General features: G+C 49.2%; 2 protein-coding genes across 5 annotated transcripts in view; one reads left to right on the forward strand and one right to left on the reverse strand.

Annotated features, from left to right (window-relative positions):
- The first annotated feature begins 2,713 nt into the window (after positions 1–2,713).
- On the forward strand, positions 2,714–9,783 carry Pdcd5 (programmed cell death 5). Its single transcript, XM_027430296.2, has 6 exons — positions 2,714–2,901; positions 4,300–4,337; positions 6,489–6,550; positions 7,181–7,272; positions 8,188–8,259; positions 8,566–9,783. Exons 1-6 carry the CDS (start codon positions 2,836–2,838, stop codon positions 8,611–8,613), a joined length of 378 nt encoding a protein of 125 aa, XP_027286097.1. The 5' UTR covers positions 2,714–2,835; the 3' UTR covers positions 8,614–9,783.
- A 1,305-nt stretch (positions 9,784–11,088) lies between these two features.
- Positions 11,089–16,705, reverse strand: part of Ankrd27 (ankyrin repeat domain 27) — a 51,894-nt gene continuing 46,277 nt past the window's right edge. For 3 of the 4 annotated variants that reach the window (XM_035449207.1, XM_027430294.2, XM_027430291.2), the window contains exons 26-29: positions 15,695–15,809; positions 13,887–13,965; positions 13,617–13,689; positions 11,089–12,288 (exon numbers count right to left, since the gene is read on the reverse strand). In XM_035449207.1, coding sequence (XP_035305098.1) covers positions 12,055–12,288; positions 13,617–13,689; positions 13,887–13,965; positions 15,695–15,809 — 501 coding nt within the window. In that variant the 3' untranslated portion in view covers positions 11,089–12,054. The remainder of the gene's footprint in view (positions 12,289–13,616; positions 13,690–13,886; positions 13,966–15,694; positions 15,810–16,705) is intronic. The other variant, XM_027430293.2, reaches the window with a different exon arrangement.

The following is a 16,705-nucleotide window of genomic DNA, read 5'->3' on the forward strand; positions in this document are numbered from 1 at the left end:
GAGACACTGGGCCTGGCTTGAGCTCTTGAAACCTCAAAGCCTCCAGTGACACGCTTCCTCCAACAAGGTCACATCTCCTAATGGTGCCACTCACTATGAGCCTGTGGGGGCCTTTTTCATTCAGATCACCACAGTAGCTAACGAAGGGACCAGCTCCCCATTTCGGCAGACATGACAGTAACACATGCTCGTCATGACCTTGCCTTGGTCACTAAAATGTCAGATGCCTGCCTCGTGGCAAGGAACCAATCAGAAGTTAGCTGGTGGCGCTATGCTTTATGGCTCTGGGTGTGCTTTACAGACAAGTGCACAGCAATGACTCGCAGAGCATAGCAACCACCCTGGGAGGGCCTGTGGGCCATAACAACCAGTTGACCAATCAACACAGGGCAAGCCCTCCAAGCCTGGAGGCACACCAATCCTGAGCCTGTGCGTACCCCTAGACACTCCCCTTACGCTGCCCTACAAGATCTCTATGCAGACGCTTTGAGCTGTCTTTCTAGCCATCCGCCATGGTGGATGGATGGAAGGCCTGAGCTAACACGGGGTTAGCTCATTAAACAACAATAAAGTCTCATGCAGTTTGCGGCAAGCTTTTGACTCCGCCTGGTGATTGGGGTGACCGAGGTCCTGGGCTGAGATCCTGGAGGCCTGAGCTTTCCAAGGGTCTTACAAATACATATACACGTATGTTGAGCCATGAAAGTGATGACATGGAGAAGGGCAGACCTTGTTTGTTCGGAGGAAGGTCTCACTATGTATTGGTAAGCTGGTCTCCAATTCTAGATCCCCCTGCCTCAGACTCCCCTGGGTTGGCAGAGTCTATAGGCACACACCATCAAGTCCAATCAGGAATGAAGTGCTGTCGCAAGGTACAATGTGGATTAAAACCTGAAGGTTATATGATTGATCAAATATGCCGGTCACAAATTGAGAAATAATTCATGAGCAAGCAAATTTTTAGAGACAGAGGGAGTATGGTTTATTTTGTGATGGGAATAGGGGAAAATAATTACTGCTTAGTGAATGGATTGCCCGTTGTCGTGAATAAAAAGTTAGATATAGAGGAGTCATTGCTCAACAGTGTGGACATAGCTATTCAATGGGCTGGAGAGATAGTTCAGTGGTTAGAAGTGTGTACTTCTCTTCCAGAGGACCAGTCTACGATTCCCAACACCCGATCGGGTGGTTCACAATTGCCTTGAACTCCAGCTCCAGGGATCCGACGATAAGTCCTCAAGCACACACCACACACATGATTTTTAAAAATTATGAAAATGGTTAGGTATATTTTAGCATAATTAAAATACAAACAACTCTCCGTGCGGTGGTGCCACACTCCTTTAGTCCCAGCACTCGGGAAGCAGAGGCAGGAGGATCTCTATGAGTTTCAGACCAGCCTGAGCTACAAAGCTACACAGAGAAACCCTGTCTTGAAAAAATACAAAAACAGAAAAATAAAAAAACAAAAAACCTTGTACATCTCAAGCAAGTCACAGGCTAGGAGTATTGAGCGTTTTTTGTTTTTGTTTTTGTTTTTGAGCCACTCCACCCCATATCCCGAACCCCCCTCCCCCACTTCAAAAGCAGGGTGTGGTCTGGAGAGATGGCTCAGAGGTTAAGAGCACTGGCTGCTCTTCCAGACGACCTGAGTTCAATTCCCAGCAACCACATGGTGGTGCCCTTCTGGTTTGCAGGCAGAACACTGTATACATAGTAAATAAATCTTAAAAAGAAAGAAAACAAAAGAGAGAAAAAGAAGAAAAGAAAAAAAGGTGTGTGTGTGTGAGTATGGCCAGGGTTCTCACGCCCACAGCATCTTCTCAGCAAGGCCCCGGGGTGGGTCGGGCAGACAGGGGATTGATTGATTGATTGATTGATTGATTGATTGATTGATTAATTAAGGGGTCTACACTTCGCAGCTCTGCCGCATCGCAATCTCCAGGGATCATTTGCAGCCCCATCCCAGCCTCTACTTGACTTTGCTTCCGCTGGGCTTTTTCATGGCCGGGCGGCCTCTTCCACTTTCTCCTCACACTCAACGCATTTCAACCCGCTAGAAATCTACAATCAAATGGGTTTTAGTGTCTGCGAATCATGGGCAACCATCGCCACAACCTAGGGCTCCAACATCCCCAACCCTCGCTTCGCTTTCCAAGCCCCCTGACTCACCATGGAGGCCACCAGTCAATCGCCCCAACTATTATCCTTGCTAGTCGACGACATATATATATATATATATGTATATATATAATATATATAAACATATAACATTCATATTTATATATACAATACAGTATATAATATAATGGTATATAATAATATATCTATATAATATATAGTAATATATTATATACAACAATATATAATGCACATATATAATATAATAATATAAAATAAGATATCTACATACTATATAATAATATAGTATATAATATGTAATATAGTGGTTATAATATTATATAGTATAATGATATATAATAATATATCTATATGATATATAATGTATATAATACAATGATATATAACATATCTATATAATATATGATATAAATATTATATATGTATTTGTAAGAAGCTCCCTCTTGGGGGAGGGCTCGGCGCCTTTGGTCGTCGATCGAAGCATCGGCGCTCTGCACGGCGCCCTGCCAGGGGCGGCTCGGGACTCGATTGTCGTCGCCTGGGCGCCGAACGCGCCTGCGCAGTAGCGGCGTCCCGCGGGCGTCTCCGGACGGAGAAGATCCCGGGAGCGACCGGAGCGCCGGTGCGGCCTCGACTGCGGCTGCGCGACCACCCGACGGCGCCTGCGCCTGCGCGACGTGGGACGGCCACGCCATGGCGGACGAAGAGCTCGAGGCGCTGCGGAAGCAGAGGCTGGCGGAGCTGCAGGCCAAGCATGGGGTGAGCGGGCGAGCGGGAGAGCGGCAGAGCCGGCGAGCGGGCGAGCGGGCGGGGCGCCGCCCTCGCCCCGGGCACCACGGCCTCCCGCGCTCCCCACCGCCGCGTGTGTGTGCGGGCCGGGGTGTGTGTGTGCGTGTGTGTGTGTGTGTGTGTGAGCGCCCTCGGCTCTTCCCCCGGCTCGCCCTCTCCCCCCGATCGCCCCGATCGCCCTCTCCCTCGGCTCGCCCTCTCCCCCTCGGCTCGCCCTCCCCCTCGGCTCGCCCTCTCCCCCTATCGCCCGGATCGCCCGGATCGCCCTCTCCCTCGGCTCGCCCTCTCCCCCGATCGCCCGATCGCCCTCTCCCCCTCGGCTCGCCCTCTCCCCCTCGGCTTGCCCTCTCCCCCCCCATCGCCCTCTCCCCCTCGGCTCGCCCTCTCCCCCTCGATCGCCCTCCCCCTCGGCTCGCCCTCTCCCCCTCGGCTCGCCCTCTCCCCTCGCTTGCCCTCTCCCCCCCGGCTCGCCTTTCCCCCTCGGCTCGCCTCTCCCCCCATCGCCCTCTCCCACTCGGCTCGCCCTCTCCCCCTGATCGCCCCGCTCGCCCTCTCTCCCCCTCGGCTCGCCCTCTCCCCTCCCCCCCATCGCCCTCCTTCCCGGCTCGCCCCCTCCCCGAGTCTCCCCCTCCCCGGCTCGCCCCCGGCCGCCGTCGAGCCCGGTGCCAGCCCCGCCGGAGTTGCGGTCGTCGGGGATCTCAGGGACCCGGTTCTCCGCCTCCGCCCCTGCCCCGGGGGGAGTCGGCCAGCGGTGCGGAGCCCTCGGAGGGAGCAGCCTGCCGTCAGCCGGCCCGATGGTGGCCGCGGTGGCCGCAGCACCCTTTGAGCCGACCGACGCCCCCCGCGAGCGCCCATCCCGGGTCCCCTCTCCCGGCTGCCCAGGGGCGAGCATAGGGCTCACGAGCCGGGGCCTCCCGGCGGGGGGAGCCGGCGTGTGTGTTCTCAAGGGTTCCATTGCATTGTGACTTTGGAAGCTCGCGTGTCCTCACTCTATAAAAGTGGGGTCGGGGGCGGGGGTGACAGCACTTGCCCGGGATGCTCGACACCCTCCCTTCCCCGGGTGCCCCCTCAGACTGGGCATAGCAAACGGAGGCCGGTGTCCGCCTCAGGAGCCTGTGACAGGAGGGAAGGAAAAAAAGTCGAATAAGCCCTTGAGTTTTGTCGTCCTTTATTTGTTATTTTACTTTGTTTCGAGTTCGGGCCTCAGTCTGTAGCCCAGGCTGCGCTGTAACTTGAGGTCTCCTTGCCTCCCTCCTGGAGTTACAGATACCCGTCACCTCCTCTCCCCTACCCCTGCTGGACCTTCTGTATTTCTCTCCTCTTTTGAGGTTCCACTCAATTAAAAGGTAAAATTGTCTTTTATTTCAGGATCCTGGTGATGCAGCCCAACAGGAAGCAAAGCAAAGGTAAGGGCTAGCATGGGAACCTTCTGGAAGGGTGGTTTCACAGGTTGGGTTTATCTCTTTTGTTTAGTAGTTGTAATTGGTTTGTGACTGTTAACAGATCTCCTAACATAGTGATTTCCTAGTAAGTCGGCATCAGGGTAATTGGCTTTTTAGTTTGATTCAGTAAATCCCCGTGGCAGTCCCTTCAATGCCTTGTTTTGAAGTTCTGCCTGATGCCTTTCTACTGCGAATCATAATGGAATCACTTCGTAGGGATTTCTAGACCCGGGGCCTCGCAGTCAATGTTGAGTAAGCATTAACTTACACTGCTGTTTTAGCCCTGCACACGGCAGAGCGCTCTCACACAAGCACAAACATATTTAATGTGAGAAGACACCCTACTTTTGCCTCGGCCATTTCTTGGGCCTATTTCGAAACCAAGCACCCCGTCGAGTGGCCCCTTGTTCCCCACTCCCTCTTCCCTGCAGGGTTAAACCTCTAAGCCCACATTCTCAGAGGAGCTGGCTTCATTTCCCTCTCCACTCAGAGTCCCTCATCAGGGGTCTCTCCATTCTCTGAGTACATAAAGCTCATGCATCTATCTAGTCCCAATCTCCTGGGAGGCTGAGACAGGATCTCGTGTTCAAGGCCTGCTTGGGCAACTTAGCTAGCGCCTGTCTCACGCTGAAAAAGATACTAAAAGAGGGGCTGAGGTATAGAGTATACGTAGTATAGAGGCAGAGCATTTCCAGCATCTGCAGAGCCCCGGATTTGAGAACCAGTGTGGCGAAAACAGACTGACGCATCTTAGTTAGATTCAGGAACTCCTAGAAAATGGCCCAATAAACTTTTAAGTCCAGTTCCCAAAGCCCTTGATAATGGACACAACTAGCCCCAGCTGTCCCTTTAATTCTGTCAGGCCAAGTCTGCTACGCTCTGCTTTGTGTAATAGGTTCATTGGATGGATGTCTTGGAGAGATATTTAAAGTCTCCTATGTTGTAGAATATTGTTTCAAGATGTGTTGCATTCAGTTAAGCTGTGGAACATTTGCTGTAATGATACAAAGATGTGTAGCCTTCTCTGTGAAGCCCTGTTACCTGGCCTGACTAAAACACCTGATTGGTCTTAATAAAGAGCTGAACGGCCAGTAGCAAGGTAGGAGAAAGGACAGGTGGGGCTGGCAGGCAGAGAGAATAAGTCGGAGGAGAACTCTAAGAGGAGAGGATTCAGCAACGAGAAAAGGAGGAGGCCATTAGGGGCCAGCCACCCAGTAAAGAAAGTATATACAATAGAGAAAGATAAAATCACAGACACAAAAGATAGATGGGATAATTTACGTTAAAAAAAAAAAAAAAAGCTGGCTAGAAACAAACCAAGTGAAGGCTGGGTGTTCATAAGTAGGAATAAGACTCAGTGTGATTTATTTGGGAGCTGCGTGGTGGGCTCCAGAGGAGCCAAAAGAGCACAGAGTAAAAAGCAAGCAGCCACCCCCTGCTTAAAGACTGAAAGAGCAGAGTGAGGTGGCACAGCCCTGAGACCAGCCTCGGCTACATAGAGAGAGAGTTCTGGGCCAGTCTGAGCTCTGTAAGTTTGAAAGCAGTGTGCCACAGCTCCTACTCAAGTATTCAGGAAGAAGCAGAGTTAGAATTTCACAGGGTCTGGTTCTACCTGGGCCACAGTTTTTCTCTTTAGAGTCTCCGCAGGTTTCTGCGCCCTCCCTAAAGAAAGTATACTTGGTCTCTCTTAGTTTCCAAGACTCCATTACAGGTTTGTACCACGCGTCACACTGGGTACTTAATGGTTGTTGAGCTGAAATACTACTTCATGAAATAGTGCCCTGCCGTTCTGGTGGATTTACACTCACAGAGTTGGCTCTTGGAAGGCAGCCTGTGAACCACAGGTGCCTCACTGTGACCTGCTGGCTGGCTCGTCAGGTAGGGGCACTGGCCGCCTAGCCTGGTGATCTGAGTTCAATCCTCAGGACCCACATGGTGAGAGGAGAGAACGGACTCCCCAAAGTTGCTCTCCAACCTCCACATGTGCGTGGTGCATGCCCCCCAATAAAAAAATAAAATGTAAAGGTTCCTTTAAAGAGGCATTGAGTAAATGACTTGGTACTCAGCATGCTAACAGCTTAGTTCTAATCTTGTGTGACCTATGTTTTGTTGTAGGGAAACCGAAATGAGAAACAGTATCTTAGCCCAAGTTCTGGATCAGTCAGCCCGGGCCAGGTGTAAGCATCTTCAATTTCCTTTACTCCCATTAAATTGGCTTGAGGTAATTGGATGGGTGGATGCATGTGTGTGGTTATTGCTCTCATCGGAGCAAATGTTTAAAGTACTTGGAATACATTGTGAGAAGTATGAAGTTTATAAATCTGGAAAGGGGTTGTTATTACTATTGAAGCAGGTCCTTCCTTAGGAAGATGTACCTTGAGGACATTTTCAGTAGAGTTTATAAGCATTGATCCTTCAGTCACAGAGTTGTGGGGAGCTAGGGATTGATTGTGTTCTGGGTTTTAGTGCTGTGTCTGGAGTTGTCATAGTAAAATCTAGAAAACAAACTGTAGAAAGGAAAGAATGAGTCAGGGAACTAGCATCTTTCTGTTAGGAATGGAGTCCCGCCTGTAGACAGATGGCCCCTCACTTAGAGGTCAGAAGCAGGAAAACTGAGTTTAGAACCTGAGAACTCGAGTTTAACCTTGGGCCTCCCACCACACTGAGTGACAAGTGACAAGCCAAGCTGTCTGCCCTAACTACCTTTTGCCTGTTGGCAGACATGAACTTGAGAAGTACTTTGGAAGGGTCAGGGTATATTTAGTGCATTTAGTCTTCATGCTTTTTTTTTTTTTTTTTTTTTTCAGTAAGTAACTTAGCACTTGTGAAGCCTGAAAAAACAAAAGCAGTGGAGAACTACCTTATACAGATGGCGCGGTACGGACAGCTAAGCGGGAAGGTAAGCCCAGACTGCCCGCAGGAGCGTGGTGTTACCTCCAGTCTGAAAACCCTGGCTTTGCAGCCGATGGCTCTCTAGCGGAAGACTGGAGCTTGTTCTCAGGCTCACACCAGGCGCCTCATAGCTACTGTAACTCCAGCTCCAGCAGATCAGGGCCCTGTCTGACTTCCACACAAGCTCATGGTGTATAGAGATAGATACATTGAAGCAAACTGCTCCTGCTTTTTAAAACTTAAAGAGAAGTCAGCTGTACCAAGTCATTTCCAGATTTGAATATAGAGTTCTTGCTGACTACAAGTTTTAAAGGAGAGAATAATCACCCCTACTGTAATCTTGAGTGATGATTGCCTGTCCTAAAATGCTCAGCTGTCTCCTTTCCTGGTATTGTGTGGAATTTTGTTTGTGTTAGTGTGACCCAGTGACTATTAAGAGTCATCAGGCTTAAATTGTTCCTGCAGTAGAAACAGGGTTTGCCAATATCAATTAAAACACCACCACTGTTTGCAGAAACAAGGGTTATTTTGCACTTGGGAGGGGAGGTTGAAGTCCTGAGTGTGTGTGTCAGCGTGTATGTGTCTGGCTGGATTGCCATGAGGGTTATATTTGGGAAATCCAATCTTCAAGCTTCAGTGGCCACAGAAGACCGGCCTGCACTGGGAGCCGGAAAGAACCAGCTTTTCTGAGGATGTTGGTCTTTTCTGGGGATGTTGTCTCTCGGGTGGTATGGGTAGAGGGTGTCTATCAGTGCCTGTGGCCTTTCACACAGTGACAAAGGTGGTCTCAAACCCGCTGGCTTTCCTGAGGAACTGCCCCCCTACTTTCCTTCTGATGTATTCCTGCACCTTGGAGAGACTTTACCAAGATTGCTTAGACTTGCTGATCGTTTTGAAACACTGTTTCTCTTTGTGGTTACAGGTGTCTGAACAAGGTTTAATAGAAATACTTGAGAAAGTCAGCCAACAGACAGAAAAGAAAACAACAGTTAAAGTAAGTGCCCCCTGCATGGCAGAAGGCAAGTTTGTATCAGGCGTTCAGCGTGCATGTGCGCCCGCCGCCCGCCGAGCAGTCAGAGTGCCTTGGAGCTTTACACAGAATCTGCAGTGTGGTTGGGAAGAGTCTGGCTATGTGGAGAGTGTAAATGTTAAGATTCTTACCTCTCAAATTACCCCTCTCCACTTAGTAAGTCGTTTCAAAGACACACACAAAAAAGCCTCACTTGAGTAATTGAAGATGTTTTTCTCAGAAAATCTGAGGCTTTATACAGTGTCTGACGTTCCTTTAATTTCCCCGTAGTTCAACAGAAGAAAAGTGATGGACTCCGATGAAGATGACGATTACTAAGAGGAGATGCTTAAACAGACTTTCGGAGCAGTGTCTAGGGCAATTACAACCTTTCAATGTTTACTTTGTTTATTATCTATATGTGTCTTTTAAAAAAATAAACTTGTTACTCAAACTAAAGCAGTTTGGGTGTTTCAGAACCACAGGCAACTCACAAGAAGATACTGTTTTGGGTGATCGTTTGCTTCCTCCCGAAAGCTTTCAAATGGTGACAGTCAGTGCAAGTTATCCATTGCAACTGGACATTAACATGAGGCGGAGGACTAGAAGCTGTGCCAGCAGGCCTCAGCGCCAGAGACATCGAGGGAACGAAAACCCTGGGCAACCGAGTCAGCTTTCAGATCTGAGCACATCCAGCATTCTTCAGGCAGAACTTGCAAAAGCAAGGACATGTCCTTTCCCTGCAGATAGCATTTCAAATTCCCAGCTTTTGATTTAATTACTTTTCAGAAGCCTTGAGTTTCCATTATACAACAAATACCACTCTGATCCAAAACAACTGGAGTGTTACTTTCTCAAAGTAACTAGGACATCCTTCAGGAACTGTTGAACAGAGACGTTTACAAGAGGAGTAGGCTGGACTGATGGTTGACTACCAACGAGCACAGGACACAAGTTCTCTATCAGCACCGCGTTGGGCAGCTGACGACAGCCTGTACCTCCAGCTCCAGGGGATCAGACACCCCCTGGCCCTAGAAGCCTCCGCATGGAATCCTTACAAGCACACACATATACCTGATAAAAATAAATTCTAAAAAATGCAAATAACTGAATTGTCAGTTTGTGTTCAGGATTGCACCGTCAGAGTTGGAATCTGCTGAAGGGTTTTGTAGGTGGTTTTGTGGAATATATATTGGGTTTGCTGTCACTCTTCTGTCTAAAGCTGGTCTCAACTCTGCCTTTAGCCGAGGATGGCCTCAGGCTCATGATCTTCCTGCTTCCACAACTGTAGTGCTGACAGGACATACGTGTACCACCACACCTGGTCTGTGTGGTGCTGGGACTTGGACACAGAACTTCACGAGTGCTAAATGAACAATGCTAACTGAGGCACAGCCTTAAATTTGCTTTGTGACTCATGAAATGCTTGAAAAATAACCAACATGTATCTGCAAATTTTGTTACATGTTTCATTAAAGTCACCAGTCCTAATGGCTGAGGTGTATTGGACACTTGGGAAGGCAGCTATTTGTACAAGGATGGGGTCCTGAAAACAGCTAGCATGCTACCTGTGATTAGCTTGCAGGCACGGAGCTGCAAGTACTTGGAATTAGCAATTTTTATTAAAGTGGGGACAGCAACTGTAAAAACACGTGGTACACACTGCTCCACTCCTCCCGGCAGTGGTCAGCAAGAGGGGAGCCTGTGCCCGGAAGAGTCAGCACTAGCAAGCTGGAGCACTCCACTCGGATCCCTGTGTCTGCCTCTTTAGAATGATAAACCTTGAGGTCATGGAGCCAGAGCAGCACAACAATAAAGTGGTTTTGTTAAGAGTGAAATAGGAAGGACTGGAGAGATGGCTCAGCTGTTAACAGAGCACTGGCCATTCTTCAGAGGGCCTATTCCCAGCACCCACAGGGTACCTCACAACCACCTATAACTCCAGTCGCAGGGGACCTGATGCCTTCTTTCCTATTGGGCATGAGATGCATCGAGAAGCATCTTCATTGGGTGGGAAGAAGAACCAGCAAACGGACAGAGAGCTCATGTTCTCATTCTGTTTCCTGTGCTGGTGCAGGGCTGTCATCCCAGCTCCTTGGAAAACTGGGGTAGTGGAAACAAAGGTCCAAGGCCAGCCTGGGCAACTTAAAAGTACCACCAGAAGTGTCTTTGTGGGCACTCCTGAGAACTGTGTATGCCATTGACCCTGAGCAGGTAGTTGTGATGGGCGGTGGTCTGCTCTGAGTGTGATCTAGATGTGTGTCCCGTCACCCTAAATACACTGCACCCGTCGCATAAGGACGCTTTCCACACATCACGGTGTTGTGTGGGACCGTCCCGAGCCAGGCCACCCCACCACCACCTTCATCCCATCACAAAAGGTCATTGCAGCTGGGTATGCTGAGGGGTGGGTGGGGGGACAGTCACGGGACCCTGAGCTGAATGTACACCTCCTCCTCCAGCCAGTGATTCCACACGGTGATTCCATAGGCCTCGGAGGGGGCTAGTGTGTATGTAGAGAGAGTCAGGCAAAGACTAGGGAAGGGACTCCATCTCCACAGGCCGGAGTCACGCTGGATGCTCGCATTCCAGTGTGAGGACTGTTAAGGCTTCCCCACCACTGCTCTGAAAGGAAGCCCGATAAACCCAGTGATTCCCCAGAGTGAACTCCAGTGTAATCATGCCTTGATTTGTCATTGGACCTCAGGAAGAAGGAACAGGCAAATTCCATCTCCCCGCCCCAGGAAGAAAATTTCACAACAGGCTTACAAAAGGGTGGCTGAGAAACTGCACAGCAGAATAAAAAAGCTTGGATGACATGCTCAAGAATCACAAAGTTTACTGTTTTCTTTCCCATCATTTGGCACATATCCAAGGCACATTAGAAAATTAGAAATCATAAGTTACTCTGTAGAAAAATAATCAGCCCCTGCCTCCTACACATCGGCAAGTATCTCCAAGAATGTGCACAAAATCACTTCCTCTTTACAAAGTCCTTTGAAAACTGACTTGGGACGAATCCATGTTTACAGCTTTAGGATCCGGAACATAAAAAAATAATAGAATCTATAGAAAGTTATAAAAAGGAATCGATGGCAACGGATTCTAAACTTAAACTCTGACCTGGCTTGTGCTGTAAGTTTTGAATTTGAATCAAAAGACTTAAGATGTGCCAAAGCTGCTCTCCAGTAACCATCTTTCAGGTGTGCTGTGTCAGGCTCCTAACGGAAGGGACAGTCAGCAGAAACTGCTACAGGTCCATGTGCGGTGACCAGAGTGTCTATGTTGTTGGGAAAGAGGCGGCCGCTTTTGGTGTAGAACAAGGCAGAATGGTAGTCCTTTTCCGTGAGATCAGAATGGCATCCGGGCACTTGCCAGCTCAAGTGTGTCCAGGCTCCATCCCAACAGGATGCTTCTCTGCCTGGCATCCAGTTCCACAGGGCTGACCTGGCTTTTCTGGCTTCTCCCGGACATGGGGATCCTTCTTGCATAGGGTTTGCCCGCAGCCAGCCAGCACCTTCCAGCCAAAGGAGGTCAGAATCTGATGGTAAAGCCTCTGCCCATAACCAGGAAATCCACGTACTAAGATGAAGGGGCTCGTTCATTCCCTACTAATCCTTTTCAGGTGTATTAGTTAGCTTTGAAGAAGAGGAGAGAGGGTGGTAAATCCGAGGGACAGTCTCTCAAGCTGGTTATTTGAAAGTATACTTAGTTCTAAGCTGCATTCATGCTCACCATCTTAACTGCAAACTGGGTAGCAGATAACACCAACCCTGACTGCTAAGACTGAGAAACACTAGCCTCTTGTATGGTCAGGTGGCCAGTCACCTCTGAGGCCTGGGGTATGGCTGCGTCATTGACTGTATGCCTGCGGACCATCCGCCTGTGTCCGGGAGCAGCCTGCCTTGGCACAGGCCTCTCTGGGAGCCCCTTGTTTCCTTCCTCAGAAACCTGACATCTTCTCTGGTCTGACGATGGGTCATTTGGAATTCCCGAGACTCTCTGCTTCTCCGGCTGAAGAAAAGATAAAACTGAGGTTATGGCCGTACTGTTGTTAAACCACCACAGCAACATCAGCTCAGCCTGAGGGTGTCAGACGGCACACTGGGAACCCCACAGGCAGTGACAATTTGGTGTCCCTGTGGTGAAGGCACTTGTCATGCTTCATGTGACACACACAAAGTGCTCTGTGTGTCTCTAATCAGTATGTGCTTTGCTGCTCCTGCTTTTCTAGCGAGGAGACCGTGCAGTAAGGGGCGTCACACTGTCACACAGCGAGGGAAGAATGCCCTCAGCCAGGTGTGTCCCGCCCAGGAGCAGGGATAGCAGCCAAGCTATGGAAAAGTAAATATGAAACCAAATTTTGTCACACAAACTGGGCACAGCAGTTCACACCGGTAATCCCAGCCCTTGGGAAACCAAGGCAGAAGATTACCATGAGTTTGAGGACAGTCTATGTTACAGTATGAAACTCTGTCTCAATAAAAAAGGGGGGCACCAAATCTGTCACACTAATTCTCAGGTAAATTGTCTAAGACGATCATTTGTAAGTTTTATGCGTTTGTCCCAGCGTGTGATATGTGCGCCATTCTTTCTCTACAGCAGCTGGGAAAGGCAGAATAGATTGGACATTGGGGATTTTTCTAATTGACGGATTCAATAGGAAGCTGGGTACATAAAGAACTATGGGGACGTGTGTGTGTGTGTGTGTGTGTGTGTGTGTGTGTGTGTGTGTGTGTGTGTGTAACATTACGTTATAACCTATGCACACACTGTCCTTATTTCAAATATTAAAAGACAACATAATCTGGGCTGTTTTGCTCTGTTCACACTGAATTGTAGCTTTCCTGTGTATACCGTGATTTTCCACTTTCTACAAGGTCTCACTCTGGAGCCCTGGCTGTCCTGAACTCTCTCTGTAGACCAGGCTGACCTCGAACTCACAAAGATCCATCCTCCTCTGCCTCCTGAGTGCTGGGATTAAAGGTGTGTGCCACGACTTTTGTTTACTCAGAAGTCCTCACTCTGTCTGCTCCAATGGAGAGCTGGTTTCAATTGTTGCTAATTCTTTCAATGAAGGAGCCAGTGAAATGATGACTGTTGAGAAATGCTTACTGTGGATTTTTGTTTTGTTTTGTGTTTTTTCAGGACAGGGTAACCCCACGTAACAGCCTTGGCTGTCCTGGAACTCACTCTGGAGACCAGGCGGCCCTCAAACTCACAGAGATCCCGCCTGTCTCTGCCTCCAGAGTGCTGGGACTAAAAGTGTGCGCCACTACTGCCCAGCTCTGGATTAGTTTTTAAGAAGCCGGACCATGAGCCCTTACCATGTAATCACTCACCTCCTGCAGAGGACATCCAGGAAGATCAGGCACACTTTTATCCCTTCCCATAGTTTCCCTTGAAGTTCTTTCTCTGAAATGCAAAATAAACCAAGTATTAATCCAAAAAAAAAAAAAAAAAAAAAGGCAACCATCTGGGTAACGGTACAAAGCCTCCCGCTGGACACAAGAGGGCAGCATTGCATGCACAGATAAAGCCACAGGTATCCCAGCATCCCCTGGAGGCTAACCCCGGGTCAAAACCAAAGTCAACTTGAACTAATTACTCACTGGAACCGCCCCCCGGGGTTAATGAGGCAAAACTGTCTCCTAAAAGGCTCTTCTGGCAGATTGTACATTCTGGGATTCCCTGTGGGGGGAACAGTAAAATACATGAAGATTTCATAAGTAAAAGAGAACTTTAAAACTGTAGCACCTGCTGGATTGTGGTGGTGCACAGCTTTAATCCTAGCAGCAGGTGGATCTCTGTGAGTTCAAGGCCAGCCTGGTCTACAGAGAGAGTTCAGGACAGCCAGGGCCACACAGAAACCATGTCTCGAAAAACAAAACAAAAAACCTGTAGCACATACAAGTTCTGTGATTTCCTAGCTTAACAAAAATCTAGAAAACAGTGCGGAATCTGCTTTAAACCTGGTACAGAGCTGTTCCTTGCGAGGCAAACCCTGGTAAGACAGAGCTAAGTCTTTATACTGATGCTCCTCAGCTGTGGCCGGTTATTTCAAAGGCCACCCTGGGATTACCTAGGAATTGCAAGTGGGTTTATCTATGTGGTTGCAACTGTATTCAAACTCAATTTGAAAAGCTCACAAAACAATCCCTTTTAAATAACCTTCTTAAAAAGGGAGTACTCAGACACTAGTAACCATCAGCCTTGATGCCCTGCAAATTAAAACCAAGAAAGGCTAGCGAGATGGCTCAGTGGTTAGAGGGTGTATTACTGCTCTTAGAAAGGACACACTTTGGTTGGCAGGTGACTGACTCACAGCCACCCGGAACTGTGGTTCCAAGGGACCTGTCGCCCCCTTCTGGACTCCATGAGCACCTGCACCTGTGTGCACATACAGACATGCACATATGTACATAACTAACAAGATCTTAAGAGGGCAGGTGTGGCAGGAAGTGGCCTGCAATGTGCCAGGTTCTGGGTTACACCCTCATCCCAGCGGAGAAAGGAAACACCCATAGTGCAGTGGTTCTCACCCTTCCTAATGCTCCACCCTTTAATACAACCATGAAACCATTTTGTTCAAAAACAGCTCCTCGCCTGATGAATCAGGATCTAGCATGGTTTCTATGGTCCCCGCACTCCTCCCCGCCGTGACGATAATTAATTAAACTTTTCATTTGTAATGAAATGAAAACAGGGCTGGGGGCGTGGCTCAGCAGTGGAGCACCTGCTTGGCACCCGTGAAGCCATAGGTTCATGCCCAACACCACAAAAATCCTGAAGGGCTGGGGAGACAGCTCGGTTGGTTGGTAAAGCGCTTGCCATGGAAGAATGAAGATCTGAGTTCCTGCCCCAGGACCAAAGGCTCAGTGGTCAGAACACTGGCTGCTCTTCCAGAGGACCCTGGTTTGGTGCCCAGTGGTCACTCCAGTCCCAGGGCATCTGAGGCCCTCTTCTAGGCTCCAAGGGCACCAAGCACACACATACATGGTACACAGACACAGATGCAGGCCAGGTGTGGTGGTGCACACTTGCAATCTTAGCACTGGGGAAGCAGAGACAGGTAGAGTCCTTCTTTAATGGCCAGCCAGCCTAGCCTACTCCAGAGGCCCCAGCCTAGTGGGAGACCCTCTGAAATACAAGCTGGGCGGCTCCTGAGGAGTGACCCCCAGGGTTGATCCCCCTTCCTGCCCCCTCCCTCTCTGTCTCTGTCTCTCTCATACACACACACACACACACACACACACACACACACACACACACACGTTTTCTCCTCTCTCCCTCTTTTCCTCTCTCTCTCTCTCTCTCTCTCTCTCTCTCTCTCTCTCTCTCATTCCCCCATTCCCCCCTCCCTCTCTGAAATGCACCAACTACTCATGAATTTCCAGATGGAGAATTTAGAAGCACTGACACTTTTTCCTGATCTTAACGGTCACACCTTCCTTGTGGTCCGTCTCGGTGACATTGTTTAATGATGATGCAACACAACTTGGCACTACCTGCAGCAACTCCATTATCTTTGAATCCTGCAATGTAAAAGAGGGAAAGGCATTGAGCAGTTTTAATGTTTTCTCAGCAGACTGTTACTCGGGTTTCCATCTAAATATAATATACTGGGGTGACTGAACCCTCGCTCTAAGAAAGCTCTGAAAAAAAAAAAAAAACAGCAATGAAAACACATCCAGACCCTGCCCCATGCCCATTGTCCCAGCACTTGGGGCTGAGGATGAGAACAGCTTGAGCTCAGGAGTTCAAGCCTGGGCAACAGTCAAACTCTGTTTCAAAGATCGCATTCTTCATTTAGGAGAAGCTCTGGCCTTCACAGGAACCCCAGCCTGACATTAAGCTGCTGCACACAGTTGGGGTGAACACAGAGGGCTGCTACTATATGGTTATCAGGTGACTGCTCAGGAGCCACCGCCCAATCCATAATAGAACATACTTGGCACCATCCATCTCTGAGAAAGTTCTAAACAGAAAGTTAAATGTTATCTGGTAAGTAATATCGACCCTCACCGATACTTCAAGGATAGCCAAAATTCACCACCACCCTCCACTCAACACACCATCTCTAGACTAAGACAATGAGAGGAAATATTTGCAAGTGTTTCCTTTTGAGGTGCTAGGGATGTTAACCAGGCCCTTGCACCCCCAGCCCCTCACTGGGGGATTCTAGGCAGGGGCTCTACCACTGAGCTACACCCCCAGCCCCTCACTGGGGGATTCTAGGCAGGGGCTCTCCCACTGAGCCACACCCCAGCCCCTCACTGGGGGATTCTAGGCAGGGGCTCTCCCACTGAGCCACACCTCCAGCCCTTCACTGGGGGATTCTAGGCAGGGGCTCTCCCACTGAGCCACGCCCCAGCCCCTCACTGGGGGATTCTAGGCAGGGGCTCTCCCACTGAGCCACACCTCCAGCCCT

The sequence above is a fragment of the Cricetulus griseus genome, chromosome 9 (genome assembly GCF_003668045.3).
Source record: "Cricetulus griseus strain 17A/GY chromosome 9, alternate assembly CriGri-PICRH-1.0, whole genome shotgun sequence".
Lineage (NCBI taxonomy): Eukaryota > Metazoa > Chordata > Mammalia > Rodentia > Cricetidae > Cricetulus > Cricetulus griseus.